Genomic DNA, 23,536 nt, shown 5'->3' with positions numbered 1-23,536 from the left:
TTGGACTAAGGCTGTAACATAAAATAATGTGGAAAAAGTGAAGCGCTATGAATACTTTCCGGATGCACTGTATATATTCTAATGAAATAGTGTAAACCTGACTGACTGCTTCACTTCCACTTTAATCCATGCTGACTTTATTGTGCAAGGCTGGACTAATGCTCCATCGTGAAATAAATGTATAATAGCTTTAATTCACCACGGCAGAAAGCTTGTAGTAGCAGGGCCACTGCTGTAGGTCTGGTTGAAGCCCATCAGCAGGGCCTCCCTCTCCCCTCCGTGGGCCCCTCCTCATCAGCTGCCTCACAATGACCTCTTGACAGTTTCTAAAAAGGAAAAACTGGGCCCAGGGCCAGAATTCTCCCCATGACCTCCTGCCATCATCCTGAAGAACATCATTTGGCCCTCTTAGAAACTGTTTGTTTTTGAAATGTCATTCATTAATCCGAGAACCCAATAATCACATGTAATAACAAAACTCAATGCAACTGATATCACTGAGGACCGTTTCTGCAGTCTTTTATGCTCATCTGCAAATAATTAGCGGTGCTTTCTAAAGAAAACATGGGTATTGCTATTAGTCATACTTAGATTTGAGGTTTTCAACCGCATTGAAATACTCTGGCAAGCTTGCAAAGAAATAAAAATGGATGTTGAAACATGGTAAAAAATGCTTTGGTGAAACCAATTATTTGGTTGCCGGCAAATTCCCTTGTTAGATAAGGTGAAATATTTTAATAGATCTAAGAGGGCATTTGAAGTATGCTAAAAATGCAGACTTTGCAAGTAGAAACAATGGACTTTGTATAATTAGCAAAAAGAAAAACAATGTTCTCATAATTTCTTGCATTTTGTTCACATAGCTATTTACATGTTCTACATGTACTAATTTAGCAGACGTGTTTGTCCAAAGGGACTTACAATCAAGGAGGCATATAGAGATTCAACAAGAGGCAATACACATAAGAAGTGCTGATGTTACAAAGGAACTGATAGTGCTCAGAGAATGAGGTGCTAGATTAAAGAGGTTGAAGTGTTTTTTTTTTTTTTTTTTTTTTTTTGAAGAGCACTGTGTTTCGACTGGTGGTTTGTCAAGCCCACTCACCTGTGTTAGGCACACTTCAAAATGCATTTCTTCACTTTTTTTTTTAAAGTATTTGAATGTATTTTTCAGTATTTAGCTTGTGGAAAGGCTGCTTCTGATGATCAATGATTCATATTATCTTTTCTATTCTATGTATCTTTTACTTTTGTATTATTATGCGGTAGTTATCAAAACTTATGATACAGATAGAAATCATTGTATGATATTTGTGCTTCAAATTCACATTTAAATAGTCTAATGTTCCCTCAAATTAAAAAAATAATAATAATAAATAAAAAAAAAAAATATATATATATATATATAGAGGTATATCAATATCAACATACCTCTTCATTTCCATTAGTCTTATTAGAGCTTCGCTGCAATCATTTATTGCAATTATGGTAAAATACTGCAGTTAATTGGTTGACAGCAATTTCCTTTACTAAAGTCATGTAATGTGATTTTACACTAAACATAAATGTAAAAATTTGGAAGAAAAAAAGTCTTCAAAAATACTGCAAAAATTGGTGAGCTGGCATTTTTTGTAGGTTTCCAGTACACACTTAGATATTGCTTGAGGCTAGTAGCAGGTTTGGCATGCTGTCCCGGGAGAGAACCCGGAGCTTGGAGAGAATTGAGCCCAGGGCTCTTGCCTGGTCGATGAGCATGTAAGGGGAGTACGAGATCAGGTGGTTCTCGAGAGCTTCCCGTGGTAAAGGAGTAAAGGGGGAGATGGGGTGGATGGGGGGTTTCTTCGGAAAACGAAGGTAAGGGAGTAATTTTAACCGGGCTACTTATAGTGAGTTTAGATTAATCTGATTGGCTAACTAATGAGTGTAGATGAGAGACCAGCTGGAGTCAATCATATCACATGCTCCTCTCGAAATTAGTTTGTGAAACTTCACTTATTTATTTTTGTTTTACTGTTTCCCCTTATGTTGCTTATTTTTTATTACAAATGTACAGTAATCTTATGATTGGTGTTTAGTTTTTGTCTTGTCCATGACACTGTGTGCAGCCTTTTTTACATACTGTAGTATTTACTTCAGCTTGTGGAAAGCTACTTGTGTTGAGCTTTGATTCATCGTTTGGCGTTCTAAAGTTTTTAACCTGTTAACAGTGTAAATACTCATTATAACAGTACATTACACTGGCTCAGGTTTTTTTCATTCATTCATTCATTCATTCATTCATTTTCTTGTCGGCTTTGTCCCTTTATTAAATCAGGGTCGCCACAGCAATGAACCGCCAACTTATCCAGCAAGTTTTTACGCAGCGGATGCCCTTCCAGCCGCAACCCATCTCTGGGAATCATTCATTCATTCATTCAATCATTCATTCATTCATTCATTCATTCATTCATTTTTCTTCGGCTTAGACTCAGAGGTCGCCACAGCGGAATGAACCACCAACTTATGCAGCATATGTTTTACGCAGCGGGTGCCCTTTCAGACACAATGCAGTACTGGAAAACACCCATATCGTCTCATTCACACACACACACTTATACATTACGGCCAGTTTAGTTCATCCAATTCACTTATAGCGCATTATGGATGAGCTGGGACTCAAACCAGCGACCTTCATGCTGTGAGGTGACAGTGTTAACCTCTGAGCCATCATGCCGTGGATCAAATAAATGAGCTGCCGCAAGAGAAAAAATTCCAGATATGATTTTTCTTTATTATTTGTAGTACGAGCACCTACAGTTTATTGTTGATGATTGTATGACACAATATATCAATAGACATCAATGGGAATCAGGCTGCGTTGTCCAAAATACCCAGAATGCATTGCGCTGTTACGACACATTCCCATTCTCTATTTAATTTTCTCTCTCTCTCATCTTCTCAGGTCCTCCAGATGTAGAACAGGCCTGTGAAGCAAGCGTCAGCACATGGAGCCCTAACGCGGGCCTGGACTCCAGTAGTGTGGGTTCAGCGTCCTGCCCTCCACAGGGCTGTATGCTCCAGCTGGAGTTCGCCTATCCACTGCTCCCAGACTCCCTCTCTGTCTGGGTCACCTTCTTCTCTCTGGAGGACACTGGACTGCCTGCAATCCAAGACATACTTCTGTTGACCCTCAGCGGTAACAACGTCTCGCTGGGCCCTCAGTACGTGTTCTGTGACACGCTGTTAACGCTGAAGCTGGATGTGAAAGAGGAGGTGTACGGCGTGCAGTTCTTCACCATGGAGCAGCATCTGGAAATTGACGCCACTCTGCTGACTTCAAAACCTGATAATCCTCTGTGCCGCTCCTGCCATCCTCTGCGCTACAGACTGCTTCGCCAGCCACCATTCACACACTCGCCACATGGGATCATCATTCAGGAACCCACTTTGAGATATGAGGACAGGTAAGGGCTATACGTTTTATCACATGGTGATGTTACCATAATTACGAAGGTGGACAAAGATTCAAACACTTGGTATATTTCAAGGGATAGTTCACCTAAACTCTGTCATTTACTCCAAACCTGACTTTCCTTTTATAGATAGATAGATAGATAGATAGATAGATAGATAGATAGATAGATAGATAGATAGATAGATAGATGGATGGATGGATGGATGGATGGATGGATGGATGGATGGATGGATGGATGGATGGATGGATGGATGGATGGATGGATGGATGGATGGATGGACCATATATAGATGAATATATAAATGGATGGATGATGTACGGACAATAGATAGATAGATAGATTGATAGATGGATGGATGGATGGATGGGTGGATGGGTGGATGGATGGATGGATAGATGGACCGATGGCTGGATGGATGGATTGAACATAAATAGATGGATGGATGTACGATAGATAGATGAATGGACGGATGGATGGATGGATGGATGGATGGATGGATGGATGGATTGACCAAATATAGATAGATGAACAGATGGATGGATGGATCATAGATAGATGCATGAATGGATGGACGGATGGATGGATTGACCATAGATAGATAGGTAGATGGATGGATGGATTGATGGACAGATGTGTAGATGGATGCATAGATAGATAGATGGATGGATGGATGGATGGATGGATGAATGGCTGGATGTAAGGATAGGTGGATGGATGGATGGATGGATGGATGGATGGATGGGATGGATGGATGGATGTACGATAGATAGATGAATGGACGAATGGATGGATGGATGGATGGATGGATGGATGGATGGATGGATTGACCAAATATAGATAGATGAACAGATGGATGGATCATAGATAGATGCATGAATGGATGGACGGATGGATGGATTGACCATAGATAGATAGGTAGATGGATGGATTGATGGACAGATGTGTGGATGGATGGACCATAGATGGATGGATGGATGGATGGATGGATGGATGAATGGATAGATGGATGGATGGATTGACCATAGATAGATAGATAGATAGATAGATAGATAGATAGATAGATAGATAGATAGATAGATAGATAGATAGATAGATAGATAGATAGATAGATAGATAGATAGATAGATAGATAGATAGATAGATAGATAGAGTATATATGCATCAATTTGATGATTATAACACCTAGAGAGGAATTATTTGGCCCTCCATTTCAAATTATTTACAGTGCTGTAATCAAAATTATGAACTTTTAAAAGGCTCTAAGCATTTTCCTTAAAAAGTCAACATGACAACCAACATTAAAAAAAAAAAACATTTTTTAGGGTACAAGCACTGCTGAAGACATTTCAAGGAACTAGAAGCTGATGAAGTAAAAGCAGATGCTTTCTGTGTTTTTGCCATGTGGTGTTGTGTGGATGTCTTCTGTGCTGTGTGTGAGGTCTTCAGACACGGCCTTTACTTGCTGGGCTCGGGGTTCAGGTCAGCTCCAAGAATTTCACAGCCAGCTTGTTGTCATCTGAGAGATTCGTGTCGAAGTGCTCCCAGGCAGTTTAACTTGATGGGATACTCATAAATACTGAGTGCCCACAAAACAGTGGGAGAGCGTTTGAAGAGCCTCTGCTTCTTTGATGGTAGCAGAAACAAACAGACGAGCTGACAGATAGATAGATAGATAGATAGATAGATAGATAGATAGATAGATAGATAGATAGATAGATAGATAGATAGATAGATAGATAGATAGATAGATAGATAGATAGATAGATAGATAGATAGATAGATAGATAGATAGATAGATAGATAGATAGATAGATAGATAGAGAAAAGTCAGTGAGCAGGGTGAGAGGAATCCTTAAGACTACTGCGTGCTGGGCGCAGACAGTGTTTGTTCTGGATGTCCTCTATGGCTGGCAGTTTGGTCTTTGTGCTGCGTTAAGCAGTGTTCACCACCCGCTCCAGTGCCTTGTGCTCAGCAACAGAGCAGCTTCCATACCAGACTGTGGCACAGTTGGTCAGGATGCTTTCTATTGTGCAGCGGTAGAAGTTCAGCAAGCCTTCTTGACCAGGCTGGAGGTGTTGGTGGTCCAAGAAAGGTCCTTTGAGGTGTGGGTCCCCAAGAACTTGAAGTATGAGGCAGTCTCAACGGCCATCCCATCGATGTGAATGGGATCATGTGTGCCTGTTCGCCCTTCCTTAAGTCCACAACGAGCTCCTTGGTCTTGGTGGTGTTGAGGAGCAGATTATTGTCAGTGCACCAAGTGGCCAGAATGTCTCATCATTGTTGCTGATTAGACCAATCACTCTGGTGTCATCTGCAAATTTGATGATGGTGTTGGATCTGTTCACAGGCCTAAAGTTGATGGTAAAAAGAGAGTAGAGGAAGGGGCTCAGCACGCAGCCCTGTGGTACGACAGTGTTGAGTGTGATGGAGCAGATGTGGGCTGATCTAACATTTTGAGGTCTGTTAGTGAGAAAGTCTATACCCCAGTTGCAGAGAGACGTGTCGATATCCAGGTCTCTAAGTTTGATCATTGACTTAGAGGGTAGGACAGTTTTGAATGTTAAGCTGAAGTCAACAAATGGCATTCGTCCATACATGTTTTTATTGTCCATTTGTGTGAATACAGAGTGCAGTGCTATGGAGACTGCATCTTCTGTAGCTGTAAGTTAAAAAACAAGAGGCTAAAGCATTGAAAATTTCCATTACTACCACTTGATTTAGAAGTTCAAATCAAATGGAGATTTTATAAATCTTCCTGATTGGTCTGCGTTAGGTGAAGAGGACAGATTGAGTGGCAAATCTAGCAAAATCCCCAAGGATAATCATAAATATATTTTTAAAATTGCTTTGAAGGGCTTAAAAACATGCATTCAAATGCAAGCTCCAGCATATTAGTTTGCCAGACAATGTGGTTCACACGGCGAGAAAACAGAACTCTGTGTCCACAGTTAAAATATTCTGCAAGATCTTTAATGTCGTGGGCCTATTATTCTGCCAGACGTCTTGGACATTGTGTTCAGATCATGGATTCTATCAAATGCTTAGAGATCAAAAATGAAAGCCCGACTGCCGATGCTGGATTTCTTGTAATGGATTGTGTTTGAATGTTTTGTCAGGACTAATATCCAAAACAAACTTTAAAATCAACTTATAAAATTGCACAGTGAGCAGAAAAGTGTATTAAGGTTCTTCTATGGTTTTACCATACCCATGACTAGGCCCATATGGAATCTGTGCGCGATTTTTAGCCCATCATTAATTCTGTTTATTTACTTGTGTAAATGTGTCTAAATTTATATTTATTCAGTTTTTAATTAATTTCAGAATTATCATTGACTAATATGAAAATATTTATATGATTTATTTACGGTATAGTTTGTAATATTTTCTGTCTTTGAGTAGATATATGAGAGATATATGTAGATACTGTATATGAGAGACTTGCTTTGCTTACCAAATAAAGTGATCTAGTTGGATTTGCATTATAAACAGCTGGTTCTTTTACAAGTTAAAAAGGTATTACTTTTTATTTCATATATTAAGGTTTTCGTTATGAAACACCCAAAATCATTCCGCATAGGTCCTCAGATTTTTAGCAAAATTCTGTGCAGAAATAGCAAAAAATGTCCGCAGATTCCTACTGGCCCTACCCATGACCTAGCTGGAACATAGAATTTGAAGGATCTCAGGAGGTTTTGTATAAAAGAATGTTCAATGTTCCTCTGGGGGGGGGAGTGTTAGGACTATTTTAAGGGCCTATTTTGGGGCCCCCAGAGATGCTGTCGTAATTTTCTGAAACAGATCCCCCGCAAGATCTCTATGCGGCCGCTGAGAGACACTTCAGCGCTGGTGAAGGTTGTGGACATTTACATTTCCTATTGTTTACATCCTTGCTACAACATACAGTTAGCGGTTGACACTATGTATGTAATAGAACAATTTTACCAAATAAAAATACTTACATGTTGCAGCTCACAATCCACAGCTTCTTCTGTTATGGTTGGAGCTCCTTCTTTGAGAAGTTTTAAGCCGAATCCAGCACTGAATCGGGAGACATTCTGGACGCTGTCCTTTGTCAAATGCTAGAGCTTTATCTTTTTTATAATTCTCTAGAACATAATTTAAACTAAACTGTAAGCACTTCTCTCTTTGTGTCGTGTCCTATGGAAGCCCAAAAAACAGAAACAGAACAAGCTCTGTGAAAATAGCAAGGTTTGGATGGCATTTTAGCTTTTTCTGCTATAACATAACATCTCTTCTGGCCACATCTCTTCGCTGCACAGGGCGTGTGTGCGCGTAACCTGAAGGGTTTATGACTTCATTAACTCGGATGTATTTTTTTGTAGTCCCCAAACTTTGTTTGCTGTAGGCTTTGCTAAGCTAACTCTGTAAAAGCCACTTGCTGCAGCCCAATCCGCATACTATCCGTCCTAAATAGAATTTAAAAATAGAATTAGTATGTCCCAAACTATAGTTTGTTGAAAGCAGTATGCCAGAGGTTCCCGGATGGTTTGCTATTTTTCTGTAAAAAATTAAAGCGTAGAAGCGTCCATACTCTAACCGCTGATATTGCCCAAAATACATTGCGCATTGGACACAAATTCGATTAGAACTACTAAAGTGTGTGAAAAGAGAAAATAAACCACGAACATGATGGACGCATGTAAAGAGTCTTCGGTAAAGATGTTTGAATGACGGTTAGTCAATATCTGGCCAACTAAAAAATATTTAAATCACATCATCTGTGTTATATTTCATCTGCAACAACAATACTGAACTGATACTGAACGTCTGAATGCAGAATTATCCAAAGACCTGTGGAGATTTCTCTGCATGAAAGACTCATGAATAGGCTGCTGCTTCTCTAATAAGGTAGGAAATTAAATATGACAGAAATGTGGATAGTGTGTGGATGATTGACAGGGGGCGTAACTAAGCAACACAACGATCTGTTAAAGAGGAAGTAGTATGTCCCAAAGCTTGCATACTCTTCTGTTGCACACTTAAAAGTATAAACTTTTCCTTCACAAAAAAATTTACATACTTTTAGGGTGTAGTATAAGTATGCGAATTGGAACGCAGCAACTGTCTCCCCTTAAACTTTGAGCACATTACTTTCAGAGATGTTGTTTATGTTCACACATCTACATTACATAAAAGCCCCTTTCACACATACAGACCTTTCCGGAAAATTACCGGCAATTTTTCGGAAAGGTTGTATGTGTGAACAGGCCCTTTTTGAAAATACCGGTAAATTCGTTCTGGCTTTTTTACCGGTAACATTACCGGTAATTTGCCGGAATGCTGCGCTGTGTGAATGCAGAAGGAAGATTGCCGGAAAGAGCGCGTGCACGTCTAGAACGTGCTAACGTGAGACGTCTGCTTTAGCCAATCAGAACAGTCAGACGCATTTACGTCCGCGCGGTTTATGAGAATAAAAGCCTTTGAATATTTTCCCAGACGCATTTAGCTGCTAGAAGTTTGTCAGAAAACGTTTATATGTTCTTCCAAATGCCAACTGTGTAATTAATCATCGATAAGATGCTTATGATAAGCCGCTGTTTGTATACCTTCAAGCTTTGCGTGTGCCTGCGAAACAGCCTGTGAGCGCCTGCACACACACATATTATGAACATCTCGACATGCGAAAGTGATCCTTCATTTGTTTTCATCGAAGTTGTTCACAATACTGATCATCCACAGAGTTTGTAATGTAGTCAAATGTTAACAAATACAAGCGCAGCCGTTTAAAGCTCATTTGTGGTGAATGATGTCAGAATTTACCGGTATTTTGGAATGGATGTGTTAACGGTCTTTTCTGGAAAAATTCCATTACGTCCTCGCCTGTGTGAACAGCATTTTTTTGAATATACCTGTAAAGTCGTTCAGGAAATTTTCCAGATATTTACCGGTATCAGTGTGTGAAAGGGGCTATTAACTAAAGATTAAAATATGTTATCCTAGCAGACCACCCTTTTAAAACCTCAGTACCAATTTGTACCAAACTAAATACTTTTGACAATCTTATTCTGAGGATGAACGGAGGTCTCAAGAGTTTGGACCACATGAGGGTGAGTAATTAATAACAGAATTTTCTTTTTTCGTAATTATTTAAAACATCAAATATTAGGATTTCATCTCTGTTATTCTCAGACGATGTTGTTCTTTTGGGTTCCTTGACCCTCAGCATGCACTGGGGTTGTTTAAAATGATTGGACCAACATACTTTAATGAGACAGAACCCAGCAGACACAGGGCATCAACATGACGTCAGATTGACCTTGTACCTCAACCTCATAGAGAAGTTGGATTTTGTTTGGAAATAAGAATCAGATTGACGTCAAAACCTAACGTCAGTCCAACATCCAACCTAAAATCAACAAAATATCAACATCTAATGATGTTAGAGCTTGACTTTGTGTGGCGTTCTCACTATGACATCTTTCAGATGTTGGATTTTGGTTGCCATACCTGATAAATAAATGTCTGTATTTGACATCAATATGACGTTGGTTTAAAACCTTGGCTCAACGTTGGATATTGGTTACTTTCCAACACAACCTAAAATCAACCAAATTTCAACATCATTTGATGTCTGTATTGGTCGTCAAAATAACGTTGTCTGTTGGCTTATGTCTTATGATGTGCCAGCCGGGATTCCTCCAGTCTTGCTTCTGCTCAGTTATTTCTCCTGTTTGTGTGTCCCATTGCACTTGCTGTCATCCATTAAATGCATTTATCATTCTCTTTTTCTGTCCTCTATGTGGGTGGTCACACAGTCTTGGTACTCCATCGCGGTGTGACAATTGACTAGCGGCCGTTTTCATATCGTCCAGGAAAACAAGGGCCATAAAATGTTTTGTGGTGCAAAAATTAAACGGGCGTTTCATCCTCCAGGTGCGAGCCTAGCTGGGCTCCAGTAGAGGCAGGCAATCAGTCATTGTGACCAGTGAAAGCAGCCCCAATCAGAGCAGCGGCTGGCTAAAAGAGGCAGGCTTTCTAATGAGGGCCCTTCAGCTACTATAGATCGCTGCGATACTGTATGGAGACTGATTAAACATCCATATCACTGCACACAAGCCCTGTTTTCATTCGCAGATTCATCAATATGGTTATGTCACAGAGTAACAAGGCAAACTTGCACAAGAATGTGTTTTATCTTGTGCTTTTTTAATGCATTGTTGAGACAAAAATAGCAGTGATGTCATTGTTTTCTCGCCCTAGAATTGTTTCTTGAGCACCAAATTTGATGTGTATTTAAATGTTTAGTCAAATTAGTCGATTCTTTTAGATTCTAATATTAGTATGTTACAGTTTTATATACAATACAGCACTTTACTTTGCAGTATCATTGTTTTGGAAAATAAAAAAGACAAAAGGAAAATAAAGTAAGAGTAGTAACCAGACACAAACTATTGGATGATCCATTCATATTTATGTTTTAGGCTTATAGCATTTATACACTCACTGGCCATTTTATTAGGTACACCTTACTAATATCGGGTTGGACCCCCTTTTGCCTTCAGAACTGCCTTAATCCTTTGTAGCATAGATTCAGCAAGATAATGGAAATATTCCTCAGAGATTATTGTCCATATTGAAATGATGGCATCACAGTTGCTGGAGACTTTTTTGAACTTTTTACTTACTTTATTAAGTAAAGTCAACTTGTCACTTTTTAGGGAATGGGTTTTGTCACTTTTTAAGTAAAGTCAACTTGTCACTTTTAGGGAGCGGGTTTACTTACTTTTTAACTAAAGTCAACTTGTCGCTTTTAAAGGAACGGGTTTACTCACTTTTTAACTAAATTCAACTTGTCGCTTTTAAGGGAGCGGGTTTACCCACTTTTTAAGTAAAGTCAACTTGTCGCTTTTAAAGGAACAGGTTTACTCACTTTTTAACTAAAGTCAACTTGTCGCTTTTAAAGGGAGTGGGTTTACCCACTTTTTAAGTAAAGTCAACTTGTCGCTTTTAAGGGAGCGGGTTTACCCACTTATTAAGTAAAGTCAACTTGTCGCTTTTAAGGGAGCGGGTTTACCCACTTATTAAGTAATGTCAACTTGTCGCTTTAAAGGAACGGGTTTACCCACTTATTAAGTAAAGTCAACTTGTCGCTTTTAAGGGAGCGGGTTTACCCACTTTTTAAGTAAAGTCAACTTGTCGTTTTTAAAGGAACGGGTTTACCCACTTTTTAAGTAAAGTCAACTTGTCGCTTTTAAGGCAACGGGTTTACCCACTTATTAAGTAAAGTCAACTTGTCGCTTTTAAGGGAGCGGGTTCACCCACTTTATTAAGTAAAGTCAACTTGTCGCTTTTAAAGGGAACGGGTTTACTCACTTTTTAAGTAAAGTCAACTTGTCGCTTTAAAGGGAGCGGGTTTACCCACTTTTTAAGTAAAGTCAACTTGTCGCTTTAAAGGGAACGGGTTTACCCACTTATTAACTAAAGTCAACTTGTCGCTTTAAAGGGAGCGGGTTTACCCACTTATTAAGTAAAGTCAACTTGTCACTTTTAAGGGAGCGGGTTTACCCACTTTTTAGGTAAAGTCAACTTGTCGCTTTAAAGGGAACGGGTTTACTCACTTTTTAAGTAAAGTCAACTTGTCACTTTTAAGGGAACGGGTTTACCCACTTATTAAGTAAAGTCAACTTGTCGCTATTCAGGCAAAAAAAAAAAATACTACAATTAAAGTAAAATAAATAATCACTTTTTACAGTAAGAAACTTTTACACTATTTTCTCAATTATGTTAGCAGGTACATCACTCAGTCGCTTAGTTTCTGTTGAAAAGTCATGGCAGAACAGCTCACTGTGAAGATTTTCCCCACATATCTTTTGTTCGCCATCTGTTTCGTTTTGTTTTTCTGTAGTAATCTGCAGAGATTGTGTCTTAGTTGAAGGTCAGCATTGCACGAATTCCCCGTTTTTGTCTGCAGCTCGTCTGTGGTGGCTTCCAGCAGCTTCTCTTTCATTCATAAAGCAGCCCTTGATGGATCTCTTGGGTTGAGTTGTGGTGGGACCAAACATCTGTGGTTTGGTAAATTATACGATTGAGGTTATGTTGTTGTTTTATTTAGCCATGTGAACTCTGATTTTGATTTTAAACGACAAATTATTTCCATTCCTTTGAAGCAATTACGTTTCTCGATCATCGTTCTTGAAGCCGTGAGCAGCTGCACAGAAGGCTTTGCTTCACGAGACGCATCTCTTTTATTTCTTTTGAAGGTATAGAGTGAATACTGTACTGTGATTTTTCCAGCATCTGGGCTGAAAGAGAGGAGCACCTTCAGAAAGACTGGCTTCTGTGAGGATGAGTGTGCTCCTCTATAGAGCTCAATTACAAGACCAGACACCAAGGACTCATGAATCTCACATTTACTGCATAGTTTGTTTTAAAGTCCAGCTGTGTTGAAGTGCAGACAACATTGCAGTAAAAAATTCCCCAATTTTATTGTATATGTGATAAATGCTAGAGAGCATTCTCATTTCTTTTCTTAGCCTGGTAAAAGAAATGTTTAGTATTCTCATTTCAGATCTACTATATATTTAAAGGAATGACTCACCACAAACTTTATTTATTTATTTATTTATTTATTTATTTATTTATTTATTTATTTATTTATTTATTTATTTATTTATTTATTTATTTATTTATTTATTTATTTATTTATTTATTTATTTTGTTTTTGTTTTGTTATATCATTAATTATTGTATTATTTAATAATGATGTATTATTGTTATTTAGTTTTGTTATTTATTGTTGTTGTTATTATTAATAATAATAATTGTATTATAATAATAATTATTATTATTATTATTATTATCATCATCATTACTATCATTACTTTAAACTTTTATTAGTTATTAATGATTTTTTATTGTTAATATTTAGTTTTGTCATTTTGTAATATTATTATTATTATTATTATTATTATTGTTGTTGTTGTTGTTATTTAGTTTTGTTATTTATTATTATAATTATGATTATTTATTTTATTTTGTAATAAATATTTATTTATTTATTTATTTTTATTAGTTTTTTTTATTTTAGAAATAAAGAAATGACTCTTATTTATTTATTTATTTATTTATTACTGATTTCTTCTTGTTATTATTTTTTATTATTAGTATTATTTAGTTTTTAATTATTTATAATTTTGTTTTGTTATTGTCGTTATTCATTTAATGATTTATTTGTTTAATTTTATTGTTTATTAATGATTTATTATTATTATTATTATTATTATTATTATTATTAATAATAATAATAATATTATTATTATTATTATTATTATTAATTATTATTTTTATTAATGTTTATTAATGTTTATTATTATTATTATTATTATTATTATTACCATTTATTTATTTTGTTTTAATGACTCACCACAAATTTTTATTGATTCATTTATTTATATTTGGTTTTTTTGTAACTTTTATGAGACAAAAAGTCAGAATATCAGACTCCCACAGAAACAAATTTATCTAATAAAATAATAATAATAATAATAATGGTAAAAAATAATCATCATCAAACAATAACAATCATCAATTATAAACATTAAAAATCGAAAGAAATATATAATTAAAATATTTTTAATAATCAAACTTTATTCATTACATAAAAAATCTAACATAAAAGTGTGAGTGGGTTAAATGTTTTTCCTTTTTTACATCTTGGATGTAAAAATATTGTTTGAATGTCCTTTGAATGACATTAACCTACAGTAAATTGAAATTTAGGAATAAAAGGGATCTCTGGATAGAACCAAACTTACAAGTGTTGATAGAAATTACGCCATTATGATTTGAGTTTGTGAAACTGCTGATGCTTTTACCATGCAGTTTTAGCTGTTGTAGTGTCTGGTTACTATCTTACTGAACTGCCTGTTTGCTTCCTGAACACTGTCAGTGTTTAACTCTCCTGCTCTGTTGACTTAAGAGTGAAGGGCTCGTAGTGGCTGTGTTTTCCCACAGTACCGCAGGGTGTCCCGCACGGGAATAGCCATGATGTCACGAGCTACCACACATTCCAGCACAGAGGCTTGAAAATGTCGTTATCGCCAGAAAATACAACAACAAGACTGCGCTGTGATGGATGACACTGTTTGAGATTCAGTTTCTTTATATTCAGAGGTTGTTGCTAGAAGGGATACAGCTGTGACTGGAAGTTAACAAACATTATTTATATAATTGATTAACTAACACATTAAATAGTATTTTATTATCGTCTATCCTAGGGTTCTATAAGCTTAACCATCATCACAGTAATGTAAAAATCGTAATTATACCCAGTATTATTCATATGATTTATTAAATTACCTATTAAATTGTATTTTATTAGCGTCTATCCTAGGGTTCTATAAGCTCAACCATCATCACAGTAATGTAAAAACAGTAATTATATGTATTATAAGTATTATTCATACTATTTTTTAAGTTACCTGTTAAATTTGTATTTTATTAGTGTCGATTTCCACCCTATTCTGAAAAAAAATGACACTTTGAACCAACTTAAAAAAATTATTGTAATTTTTAAAGCTATTATTAGCTCAAAGTGTTATTTAACTTTAGTTCAAACTACACAATTTAATTTAATCGAAATAAAAAATATTTATTGTGGTCAAGAAAAAAAAAATTACATTTGCAAAAAAGTTAAAATGTTGTTTAATATAGAGAGACTAAATATATTAATTACTTTATCTTTCATCTTTTTTAACCTTAGATTAAAATATAATCTTGCGTTGAACAAACCTAAAAAAAAAATACAATAATTTGTTATATATAATAAAATACCCTCAAATTATAGTTTTGACTTGAAAATAAAAAATTAAAAAGGTATTTTAATATTAACCAAAATATTTATTCTGCCCAAAGTAAAACAAAATCATCTCAGGCTCAATCTAAAACCTTTATATACATTCTGGAGAGCGCCAAATACGTCCCAGGAGCTACGTTTTTTTGCTGTTTTTGCCAATCCACAAGAGGCCGCTGTGTACGCTTTTTAAAATCTCAAATTTCTCTTGTATGTGCCATTCACACCTGCTGTTCTAATGTAAATCCACCAGAGGCTGCAGTCAGCTGACTGTCCGATCGATCAACCTTCTCCTTCCCTAAACACAACCGATAGTGTTTTCAAAAACAATTTAGAAAAAGAAAAGCCCTCGCCTAATTTTTACCACATTTTCTGATTTTACCACATTCTCAACCTATTATTTAGGTGTTTATATTACTTGTCTATTCTGTTTTATCTTACCCTCTTTTTGGAACCAATCTTCACTGGACTCTTCAACTCCTCTCTGCATCTCAAGTCAGCTGATGTACATGACTAGCTACTGGGAAAACTGGTAAGAGCGGAAAAGCATCCATATGGAGATAAGCGGTCAGCTGATAGGCGCAAAAAGGAATTCAGGAATACATAATTCGCGATCTCCAGAAATGTACATAGGGCTACGTTTTCAGAATGAGCCTATGTTGAAAAAATACATTGACTCAAAGGCAAAATATTGTCAACATAGGATCATTGTGAAAATATCCCCTATATACATTTCTGGAGATCGCGAATTATGTAGCCAGAAATAGGTATGGCTGCATTTCAGCTTTAAAAACGAACGTTACGGGGCGATAAGACGCTGTTCCTTTTGGCGCTACCAGCTAACCCAGTGGTCACCAAACTTGTTCCTGGAGGGCCGGTGTCCTGCAGATTTTAGCTCCAACCCTAATAAAACACACCTGAACAAGCTAATCAAGGACTTGCTAGGTATACTTGAAACATCCAGGCAGGTGTGTTAAGGCAAGTAGGAGCTACAACCTGCAGGGACACCGGCCCTCCAGGACCGAGATTGGTGACCCCTGAGCTAACCGCTTACCTCCACAACACATTCGTCAGCGGATTTGAGACTTGAGACAAGCTGACCATGACGACGGGGTACAAGTCCAACGAAGAACGGTTTCAAAAAGCGGGTAAGACAAAAAAAGAAGCCGAAAAATAAAATAAACAAGTAAATAACAGGGTGAGAATGTGGTAAAAACGTGGTAAAAATCAGGTGAGGACTTTTTTTTTCTGGATTGCTTTTTAAAATGGTCGGGTAGATTTAAGGATGTGGGTTGGCGCTGGTCAATCAGTGCTTTTGAAAACACTATTGGTTGGGTTTAGGGAAGGAGAAGGGTGAGTCAGTCAGTCAGTCAGTCAACAGCGGCCTTTGGTGCATTTACGCAGGAACAGCAGGTGTGACTGGCACTCGCGAGGGAAATTTGAGTTCTCAAAAAGTGTACACAGCGCCCTCTGGTGGATTTGCAAAAAAACACCGTACCTCCTGGGACTTATTTGGCGCTCTTCAGAAATGTCTATAGTGGTAAGTTTTCAGAATGAGCCTGGGTTGAATAAATGAATTAGTTTAGATTGACTTAAAATCGAACTAAAATTGTACTTTGGACTAAGCTATAATAATTACATATAACATATAACGTTATTTTGTTTGGCGTTAATTAACATAATTAACTTAATTAACCTAGTTAAGTATTTAAATCACTCTTTAAGCTGAATACTAGTATCTTTCAAAATAACTAGTCAAATAGTTTGTCATCATAGCAAAGACTAACGAATCAAGTTATTAAAAATTAATTATAAAAATTATTATATGAACATTTGTTGAAAAAAATATCCCTCCGTTAAACATCACTTAGAAAAATCTTTAGAAAAAAATACAAATTTCATAGGAGGGTGAACAATTTTGTCTTCAACTGTATAAAGCATTATATTTGCATGTTTATTTTTAAGAAGAGCATTTTAGTGCTGCAAAAAAAGCTTCAGTTTCTCAAATAAATGATTATGATTTTACAAACAAACAGCCTCGCCGCAAAAATTCGTAACGTAACCGCGAGACATTGATGGCTAAATTGATACTTGCTCGATTCGACGGGGGCAAAATATCTTTACCTCGAGCCAACGGTCTACCTCAGGAGTCACTGTGGCTGTTAAGGATAGCAGCAGAACTCTTTTAGCTTTTGCTCTGCCTCTCCACAACAAACATGTCTTAAAAAAACACAGCCACAAGACCACATCGCGGGCCAAGATCTTCCAGCTCCTGCCTTTTGGGGGTTGGCTCAGACTCTGCATGCAGTTCTAGCAAAGTGTCCTCTGGCACTGGACGGTTCTCACACCACTGAGTTCTCTCTGACCCATATTTGACTGTTTGGGACGTCTGCAGCTGGACCAGCTTTTGGGGTTTTAGAACCTCGTGATGGAGCTGATTGAGAATCGGTGTGGGGTTTTATTTATATTATTTTTTTTATTTTATTTTTAGCTTAGGTCACATACAGTTGTATTTACCCTCCTGAATTATTAGCCCTCCCTGTATACCCCTCAAACTTTTGTTAAACGGAAAGATTGTTTTTATTCAGCTTAAAGTGCTACTTAAAGGCTTAGCTATTTAGGTTAATTAGGCAAGTTAGGGTAGTTATGCACACACAGCGTCCATTTCTCCCAGATAATAGCAGAAATACTGATTCATCTGACCACAGTGCACATTTCCACTGTGTGATGGTCCACCTGAAATGCCTCCTAGCCCAGAGAAGTCAACGCCACTTTCGGACACTGTTAATGTAGGGCTTCCTTTTAGGCTTACAGGCAGGGCTTGACATTAACTACCGCCAAATGCGGGTAGATTTCAGCTTTGGGTTAGAGAGCTGCTCCCACTAACCAGGATGATCACACGCACGGTGAGATGCAGGCTCTCTTCACATACTGACGAGGGCTATAGTATTGCGCGTATGGCTTATGTGATGTGTAGAGTGTTTAGTGCTCTGTAGTCAGATTCTGTTTTAAAAATCGATGTTGCCGCTTTTGCTTTAATTATTATTTGAACAGATTTTAAATGGGGCTAACGTTAAATGTGTGCACATGATCATTCTTTCATTATCGCACACAGCATGTTTTTCACCTGCTTTCTTTTGCTTACAGTTATTTTTCTATTTGGTTTAATTATCATCTTTTACAATAACATTGCTTTAATAGGAGATTAACTTACCATTTACTTATAGTTAACTGGTGATCCGGGACCTTAAGCCTCGACAGACTACTGTGCATAGTTTGGGGTGGGGGCTAATTATTCTGACTTCAACTGTACATGACAATAGTCATTTTTAAAATGTTTTTTTTTTTTAAAGAAGTGTTTTGTTAAATAAAAAGTGCAATTATACAGCTATATTTAGCTTGTTTTTTTATTATTTTTAATTAGCTAAAATTTGTAGCTTAGAAATAATTAGTTATTTGTTTATTTATTTATTTATGGTGTGGCCAGAGAAAAATTTGATAAATCCTTAATGTTGAGTCCTAAAAAGTCATGTGAAATAAGAAGTAATTGCAATGTAACACTTTGAAACCACAACCCGTTTGCTCATGCTCACTAAGCAAGCTCATACACAACACACACAAAAAGTGAAATGAATGAAGAGGCATGTGGACATTACACAAAATCTTGTAACTAATAAATTAAGTAACTTTAGCATGAAAAGTCACATTCATGCATATAAAATATATTTTCCCAACAACAAAATTATGGCTAATGAAAATGGCAAGTGGCTAGTAATGTTTCCTGAAGGATCGGAGATCACGGTAGTTCAGCTTAAGCTTGTACCCTTGTCATTTATTCAAGATTCCTTGAATCATTTAATGATGTTGTGCACTATTGAAGGTTAAATATCCAAATGTCTTCCTATCTTTCTTTGAAGAACATTGTTTTTAAACATTTCAATCCTTTTATCACGTAATTGTTGGCAAACTGACGATCATCTAGGCATCTTTGCTCCAAAAGGACTAGACCTATCTTGGATGCTGCTTTTGTACCAAATCATGATTACCTGTTTCAAATCAAATCATTATTTAACCAATTTATGTTGATTTGATTAGATTTTGATTTGATTTGATTTGATTTATTTTTAATAAAAAATATTATACATAAAATATTATTCACAAAAAATGCAACATAGTCGAAAATGGAGTGGGATGAAGCACAAGCTTATTATTTTCCCACCCCATTACCACATACATCATTCGTCTATACTAAAACTTATTTCTTCTTTTACTTATCTCTTCTTTTCAAATTAAACATATTGTATCCTTTTAGGCATTCTTGACATATCATACGTTTGAATCCATTTGTACCTTTACATTTTGTAACATAGACCCAAAGAAAAAAATAGTTATACATTTAATTACATTTACATTTACACAATTACATTTACATTTATACATTTACATTTAATACACACAATTGCTGGTCTGAATGACAAGAAAGGATGTATATTTACAAATGAAATGAAGCTGGCCAGACAAAACATGAAATATTTTGTGTTCATATATCAACGAAGTTCAAGTCAAAGTAAATTTGGAATGTGTTTACAAATAAGTGGCTTTATTGGTTACAAAAATCACTGTAAGAGTGCTGTGTTATGACTATAAAAACATGTAGCAATTGATGTGCTGGTTATTTAAGCTGGGGATGGCCTGAGGGAAAAAAAAAACGTTTAGATGTCTTAGTGCATGTAGCTAAGATCTGTAGCGTCTGCCTGAGGGACGAAGTGTGAACAGGGAAGGAATATACCCGAACCAGCTGTGAGGCTTTCCGCACACTGCGCCATCCCTCCAACTTTGTGTTCGTGCAGGCGGAAAGTTAAAGGATCTGAGACACATTTGTGCAGACAGAGGTTTTAAGGTTGATCTGAGTCGCGATTAAAATGTTTTCGTTAACCCGAGCCTCATAAGGGGCTGAATTCGAAAGCAGGAAGACTTTAATATTTTTTTTTTCCTGGAAAGAAGGGGAGTTAAGGACTGTTAACACAGGCAGATGGGCGTATTGTCCAGGAGAAAAGCGCTGCCTCCTCAATTGATCCTGTGCTCCCTCCGCCTCCTTTATCTGCCGCTCTATTCTTGGCGTTTCATTGTGAGCTGGAGATAAATAGAATGAAAGAGGAAATGCGTTTTATGGAACAAGGGGATCCAGGGTTATTTGGGTGGTCTGTGTGGCAGATTCTGAGCTGTTGAGCTTAGGCTGTATGTCTACATTAGACCAGATAACTTTATTTTACCTTTATATGTAGTCATTTAGCAGATGCTTTTGTTCAACTTGGCTTACAATTGAGGAGGCATTCAGCGATTCAACAAGAAGAGGCAATATGCACAAGAAGTGCCGATTATCCAAAGGAACTGTTTGTGCTCAGAGAATTAAGTGCTTGAATTAGGATTTTTAAATTAAATTAGGATTTATTTTGATGGTTCATTTGATGAATTTAAGTTACATTGCATCTACATGCCAACTAATTCTCATTAAATTATAAGCAGACTGTTAGGTTGGGGTTAGGGTTAGTGTAAGTAGACATGTACTTGCAAAGTAGTCAGTTAAATGTCTGTTAAAGGAACATATCAACAGATATTAAACAGACATTTCACTAACACTCAAATGGACCATCAAAATAAGGTGTTACAGAGTGTTACAGAGAGTTTTGTTGTTGTTGTTGTTGTTTATTATTATTTTTGAAATGGTGTGATTGCAAGAATGTGTCTAGTGCAAAAACTGGTGCAAATATCAGTTAAAGTGTCATAGAGATGCAGAGGTGTAAAGAGTACCTTAAAACCATACTTGAGTAAAAATACAGATACCTTACTGTAAAAATTAGTATAAGTTACAAGTCACCAATTCCAATAAGACTTGAGTAAAAGTATTAAAGTATCCATTTTTAAAATAACTTAAGTATTTTAATCATATGTAAGCTCGAATAACACCAAGAAGGGTTTTATTTCCTAATATAGAAATTAAATTAAATATAAACACTTCAATGTTTCAAAATGGCAGAACAAAAGAGATTTAAAAAATAGAACAAAAAGTCTCAAACTCAAATGTTCAAAAAAGGCACAAACAATAACAAAAAAGTAGTAAAACGTAGTAAAAAAATTTCAGAGCTAACTTTCATGTGATTCACCTCTTAAAAACATACTTTTATTTTGAGTAGTTTTTCAATTGATTAGGATGTATTCTCTGTAATAAAGTTAAACAAAGAGTAGCAGTGTTATTTTTCAACTTAGTAAACTACATATAAATTCAATGAAAAATACATCACAAACTCACAACAGAATGCACCTGATGCAAAATGCTTAATTTCAGTAATACATTTGTTCACGTTGCACACAAAAAATAAGCTAAAACATAGTCAAGTCATGTTGCAGTGGTTTTTGTCATATCAGTAACTGTATTAAATTCACATTAGATTAACATTTAATACACTCTCACCTTAATGTGTTTTCTCAAATTTGACGATACATTCTTAAAAAAGATGCCGACTTGTCGCACACATCCACAAAGTAACGAGTAACAAGAAGCGTCCGTTCAAATGTAGTGGAGTAAAGAGTACATATATTCAATCATAAATGTAGTCAAGTAGAGAGGAAAAGTTGCTTATATTTTTAATACTCAGTACAAGTACAACGTAACCAAAAACATACTTAAGTAAAGTAACAAAGTCCATTTACTTAAGTACTTTACACCACTGGAGAGATGAAAGAGTTTTCTACAGGTTTTCTACAGGTGGTTTGTCAAACCCACTTACCTATATGAGGGGTACACAGAATTGCATGTTATGAGGTGCAGTGCGCATGCAATGCGCGTTGCGGTGCATTATACTTCTGCGCGCTGTCTGTGTTCTTCTGTAATTACACTTTCGAAACGCTAGCTGGCAGTGAGGTGGTGGGCCGGAGCATAAAAAAGGAAGGTTTGTAAAAACAGCAGCTTTTTTCATGAGACCAGTGAAAACCATTAAAAAAAAACTGCAACCGAAGCCTTATTTAGAACTACACATTTTGTTGATTAGAAAAACAAGGTATTTTCTTACAGGAAAGCCAAACTGTGCTTAAAGACTAACAAACATAATCTCCACTCTCGCCGATGTCCAACTCGGAGCAACTACAATGGTTGGATGAGTGTCGTCTATGTTAAAAATGCTTTACGTTTGGTGATGATTTCAGTAAAATCTGAAAGTTGCTTTATGTTGCAAAATTGATAATCCGTACAAACGTACATTGTAATGCATGATTTGTTAAAAATTGTTAGTGGCAAGTAAAAATATTGTAGAGTAGAAGTAATAATTTTAAAATATAAATACTTGCAGAGGTTTACAGAAATAAACTGTTGCATATTGATATTTATCAGTTTCCTACCTTGTTAAATCATTGTCGACAAATATTGTGAAAATTCATTAGCATGATCAATGTCTTCACATAGATGAAAAGCATTACTAATTAATAATAACGTATAATTAAAAATAAATTGAGCATATTTGTTATTTGAGAAGTGTGTATCAAACTGGTAGCTCTCACATTAATCGGTACCCAAGAAGTAGCTCTCCGTTTTAAAAAGGTTAGTTACCCCTGCTTTAGACAGTTTATCCTCACCCACTGCTGGGAAAGTCTGAAGTGATCGTATTTTTGTTTTAAGGTTGGCATATGGGTAAGAGGGGGTCCTGGTTTTGTTCACAGTGGTTTCGGTGGTCGCAGAAGAGAAGAGTGTTTCTACAGGTGGTTTATCAACTCCGCTCGCCTGTGAGAAGCATTTTTTTAAAATTTAGGCACTTTTGATGCATCCCAATTCACACATAATCCATTTTAAATAGTACCCAAAAAGAAGAATTAACGTCTCTTAAATCAAAAGGTGCATCCCAAATCGTATACTAGTTTGCATATAATCAGAAATAGTTTGCACCATTTTGTTGTATGAATAGGCCCAATACCCATTCTATCCATTAGCCCTTCCACTTACCCATGAAGGGGTAGTGGTGTTCCAATTCTTTTTAACTTGAAGGCGTAGGGCTAAGGGGAAGAGCTAGAAAGCCCTTGAAACTGAGATTTTTTTAGGATACTCGAAACCAAGGGATGCGAAAATTTCCCCATGTACACCATCTACAACCACAATATGGCTGTACTTGGAAGTCAGGAGATGCACAAATAAGTATTTTTTGTGATTATTAGGAATTTTTACAACAGACAAGCATATGTTTTAATAAATTCATAACAAACAGTTCAAACAGTGTT

The 23,536-nt window shown here is 36.3% G+C and overlaps 1 protein-coding gene across 4 annotated transcripts in view; it reads left to right on the top strand.

Moving 5' to 3' along the window:
* The window catches only part of pappab (pregnancy-associated plasma protein A, pappalysin 1b), a 252,025-nt gene that overhangs the window by 121,117 nt on the left and 107,372 nt on the right, over positions 1-23,536 (top strand). For all 4 annotated transcript variants that reach the window (XM_087251119.2, XM_087251118.2, XM_087251117.1 and 1 more), the window contains 1 exon segment: positions 2,942-3,443. In XM_087251119.2, the coding sequence (XP_087107245.1) occupies positions 2,942-3,443 (502 nt within the window).

This window comes from Danio rerio, chromosome 5, assembly GCF_052040795.2.
Source record: "Danio rerio strain M-AB ecotype USA chromosome 5, GRCz13ab, whole genome shotgun sequence".
NCBI lineage: Eukaryota > Metazoa > Chordata > Actinopteri > Cypriniformes > Danionidae > Danio > Danio rerio.
Note: the sequence above shows the minus strand (reverse complement) of the source record. Positions and strands in the feature narration are given on the sequence as shown.